Source organism: Chaetura pelagica, unplaced genomic scaffold (assembly GCF_000747805.2).
Source record: "Chaetura pelagica isolate M959 unplaced genomic scaffold, ChaPel_1.0 scaffold139, whole genome shotgun sequence".
NCBI lineage: Eukaryota > Metazoa > Chordata > Aves > Apodiformes > Apodidae > Chaetura > Chaetura pelagica.
Genome location: NW_009970717.1, coordinates 8,582,424 through 8,586,997, shown reverse-complemented (window position 1 = coordinate 8,586,997; position 4,574 = coordinate 8,582,424). Strand labels below are relative to the sequence as shown.

Below are 4,574 nucleotides of genomic sequence, written 5' to 3'. Positions count from 1 at the left end.
AACCGGTTTGCTCCTATGTGCTGGGGAGGGAGTGGGGGGGGGATGGAAAAATCCTTGGGAATTTATCCCTCATCACCACCAGCAGGCCAGGGTGAGGCTGTGGGCTGAGAAGCAGCCTTGCTTGGCAGCACCTCCTCTCCTGAGACCTCCCTCCAGCCCATAATCACATTTTTTGGGCCCATGACCACGTTTTTTTTGGACCCATAACCACGTTTCTCAGAATTATTTCCCTCCCCAACCCCCCCCTCCCCGGATTTATGGCTCTATGTACCTTGTGCAGAATCACTCCAGCAGCTGCTGTGCCAGAGCCTGGGGGGGCTGTGAGGACCAGGCAAGGCAGAACCTGCTGGGGGCAGGTTAGAGAAAGAAAACACACAGAGAGGAAAAAAAACACAACCCCAAACACCCCCCCAAAAGAGGGAGGATTTAAACCCCTCTACACATGGTCTAAGTGTACTTGTTGGAATTAATTGTAATGTAAATATATTATCTGTTGAATGTAGTCATTAGGTATTTATGAATATATTGCTGTAATTTCTGAAAACATACAAAAAAATTAATAATAAGAATAATAGTAATAATAAACTCTTCCACAACGATGAAAAAGGATTCTTTCTCCCCCCTCCACCCCTCCTGACCCCCCTTCCCCAGGCGATGGGAAAGCAGCTCCTGCCATCCTCACCTTGTCAGAGCTCCTGGGAAGGCAGGCAGGGCACAGATGACAAGCAGGAGCTGGGCAAGTGCTGGCCCAGGTGCTGAGGGGAAGGGCACCGCTCGCCACCTTTGGGTTCCAGCCGGTATTTCCCTTTCCCTCCCTTTCCTTACCCGGAATAATTACATCTGCCATCGGGGAGGATCCTTCCCTTGCCTGCCCGGTTGCTGCAGGGCGGGAGGGGGCGTTTCCAAGCCTTGTTGAACCCCTGTCCCTCCCCAGCACAGACACCAGTTCCAACCCCATTCACTCAGCAGTTCCTGATTTTATTTTTTATACACTCAATTTCTGATTAAAAAAGAACATAACATAATAATAATAAAAAAGGCAGGTGTATGATAATACAAGGCAAGGCTCAGGAGAGGGAAAGCCATTTTCTTTTGTCCTTCTCCAAAGAGCAGATGGATCTGCTTCCCAGCTGATCTCCCCAGCAGACACCTCTTGCTGCCGCACATCAGCTTCCCCCCCCCCACCAGCCCCCCCCTTCAAAGCTCCGAGAAAAATCTATGGCAAAGCACCGCCTAGAAATCCCTGCCTTTCAAGGCAGTGTGTGGCCTGTGCTGCCCTCAGAAGTTCCCTCTCTGAAGTACACTCAGGCTCTCCAGGGCCCAGGGATCTGCCTGACATCATTAGCCAGCAGCCAGGGTGACAACCCACCCACCACCTGCACCTGGCAGAGCTCTGAACCCGAGAGAGAAAAGCTCACCTCTGCCAAGAGGGAGCATCTGGGAACTACTGGGCAGGGATGTTCCTGTGCTGTCGGCAGCTCCAGAGCAATTCCCAGCTGTCCATGAGGCTGCCTGCTCCCTCCCCTGCCTGCAAACCCTCCTTGGCAGCAGCTGAGGCTGTGGTGGCTTCAGAAGGGCTGTGCAGGGAGGTGGAGGGTGGTCAGGTGAAGGTCCAAGGGTGAGGAGTGGAGCCTGCTCCTTTCTGCTGCACTCTGTGGGGTGGTCTGAGGGCTGGTACCTCAGAAATCCTGGGAATGGGCACTCTCACCAGGCTGAAGGTTAGTCCTGAGCTTGTACATGTGGTCCAAGGCTTGAGTGAGGAAAGTCCCAGTTGTGTTGATCTCCATCAGGGTTAAGTTATCCAGCTAAGAGAGAAAACAACAGCATCTGGGGAAACAGTCAGAGCAGAGGACAAGGAACAGAAAGCAGCTCTGCAGCCCACACGGTTCCTTTGGTGACACCCCCAGGGAGTGGCTCAGCTGCCACCCCCTGGACAAGGGAAGCCCAGAAGCCAGGAGAGAAGGATTTCCCCAGGCCCAGGGAGCTGCCACCAGCCCACGGCTCCGGCTCCCAACCCACCAGGAAGAACACACGCCCGACCAGCATTTTCACCAGCAGCTCTCATCAGTCAGCAGCCCACACAATCCCACGGCATCGGGAACCCTCCCAGCAGGGACCTGGCAGCCCCCTCCCCTCAGCACCTTGGCATGAGCCTCCTGCTGCCTGACGAAGCTGTCTGCCGACAGCCGCAGCTTGGCCAGCCGCGTGTCCCACGTCTCCTTCACCAGCGTGCGGATCTCGTCGGCTTTGGGGATGTTGTCTGAGGCACTGCAGGAGGGAGAGGAGGAGGAGGGGGAGAGCAGATCAGAACAGGCTGTGAGGGACTCGTCGTGTCCCTGGTGTAAGCCACGTTGGCAGCTCCTCACCTCTCCCAGGCATGAGCAGCGCAGCTCGCGACAGAGCCGGGGAGGGAAACAAAACCCCCAGCCTGGTATTTTTGGGATAGTTTTGTTTTGCCAGGAATGCTCAGCATCTGCTTCTCACTAGGCTCCTTCTGCTCTTTAATTGCCCAGCTGGTAGGAGGTACACAGAGGGCCACTAACCCAGCCAAAAGCAGAGGCAGGGCTGGAAGGACCGGGCTCCGCGCTCCCGTGGCTCCACCCGGGAGCACTAAGTGGAAGGGACTGTACTAGCTGTGCCACATCCTGCCATTAAGGCAACCCAGAGCTGCCATAAGGACCTGGAGATATCAGATCAGCTCCCAGGGACAGGGCTGTCAGGGTCACTGTAGCGTGAGGGAAGGAGCCACGTGCCAAGAGCTTCATCTCCAGAGGAAAAGCCAGAGCTCCAGCAACCGCCCCGACACCCAGGGCTTGGAAAACACCAGCCAGCACGTTTTACAAGTGAGATGCCTCAGCAGGCAGTTCAGACTCATCATATCCCTCTTCTCCTGCTTCTCAGGCTTGAGGAAAGAGGAGCTTTCCTCCTGAAGGAGGGCCAGGGAAGAAGCCTGGAGGGTTTCAGGCTGCTGAACAGATTGCAGCCGCGGCACGTGCTGTGGGTCCTCCCCATCTCCAGGCTCAGCTGCTGCTCAATAAAGCAGCACCAGCCCCAAGGATCAGGCCACAGAAAAAAGCAGTCCTTGAGCCCCCCAAATGCAAAGTTCACCAGGAGAAAACTTCATTGATGGGATCCTGGCAGGCTGTGGAACCAGCCCCCATGGACCCCCCCATCCCTGCCGCCCTCTGGGGCTGCTGCCAACAGGAGCTTGAAGAGCTGTCCCTGCAGGGATTACCCGGGTCCAAAGTGTGACAATCCAGCCCCTACTTACTAGTTTAACAGCAGCTTTGTGAGCTCCATGTAGTAGGGACTGGGCATGGGAGTGAAGGTGTCCTCCTTGCGTTCCTGGTCCCGGATTTCCTCCAGTTTTTCTAAAACACAACCCAGAAGTGTCAAACACCTCCAGACCTTCCAAGCACAAACAGGGTTTTCACCCCCCAGGAAAAAAAAAAAAACGACAAACCAGGTGCTGTTTCTGTAGGACCAACTCTGACACCCAGGCTGGAATGAATGTGTGGATAGGAAATGTTGCAGTGCTGAAGCAGAGGAGGATGCTGACAGGGACAGCATCAGCACATCCTGCTGGGAGGCTGGATCTACACCAGCTCCATCCCCAAACCTGTCAGGAGATGGTCCCTCCACCCACAGAGCACTTGTGCTAATTAGTGTTTGTGCCCTGGGATGGAGGAATCAGGATGCTGGGTGCAGGCCTCCCCCTCCCTCTGCTCCATCAGTGTTTCCTTCTTGTCTCAGTTCCCCTTCAGATGACAACAGAGAGGGTGCCAGGATTCTCACTTTCTACAGGCTGACACCACTTCCCATTTCCAGTGTCCTCCAGGAAAATGATTCCATGGAGTGAACAAACCAGTGACAAACAGACACGGATGCTCTCCAGGCATCCTCCCTCCCCAGAGGGACACCCAGGGTCCCCAGAGGGACACCCAGGGTCCCCAGAGCTCCTTCAGAACCAGCCCAGTGACAGAGGCAGGGGCTGCTCAGAAAGCCCAGTGAGTGGCAGGGCTGGGGATTCCATCCAGCCCCTGCTCTGCCTCCTCACCAGAGGAACAGAACAACACCTGGCACAGCTGGGCAGGTTCCCCCTCCTGTCAGTATCAGGAATTCCAGCGGTGGGACATGAGACCCTTCTCTCAGAGCGACTCTGTGTCTCACCAGTGCCAAACCCAGAGGTTTTCACTTGGTTTCCTGTTCCTCCTGCCCCCTCCCGAGCGCAGGGCAGTCAGGTCTTACCAACATCCATCCACTCGGGGGGAACCAGCCGACACTTCTGCCTCTGCTTCAGGCTGATGGCCAACCAGGCCGGCACCTCCACGGGCAGGCCGGGGTTGAAGGGACCCAGATCTCCCTGGAAAACCAACCGGGAATGAGGCAGGAGCAGCAGGGAGGGCTCAGGCCCCGCAGCCCTCACCTCCTCACTCAGCCTCGCCCATCTGGGGGCAGCTGCAGCTCCCAGGGGGGTCCTGAAGAGCCGAACAGCACCGGAATCCCCTCCCCGCGCTTCCCAAAAATCCTCACTCTGACTTCTCCTCCCCCCTCCCCTTCACCAAGAACAACTC

General features: G+C 56.2%; 1 protein-coding gene across 1 annotated transcript in view; it reads right to left on the bottom strand.

Moving 5' to 3' along the window:
- Positions 1-1,679: 1,679 nt before the first annotated feature.
- LOC104396425 (DNA replication complex GINS protein PSF2-like) overlaps positions 1,680-4,574 on the bottom strand; it is a 25,108-nt gene continuing 22,213 nt past the window's right edge. Inside the window, exons 3-6 of the mRNA XM_010006263.1 lie at positions 4,249-4,363; positions 3,272-3,371; positions 2,142-2,268; positions 1,680-1,805 (exon numbers count right to left, since the gene is read on the bottom strand). Of these exons, the coding sequence (XP_010004565.1) occupies positions 1,680-1,805; positions 2,142-2,268; positions 3,272-3,371; positions 4,249-4,363 (468 nt within the window). The remainder of the gene's footprint in view (positions 1,806-2,141; positions 2,269-3,271; positions 3,372-4,248; positions 4,364-4,574) is intronic.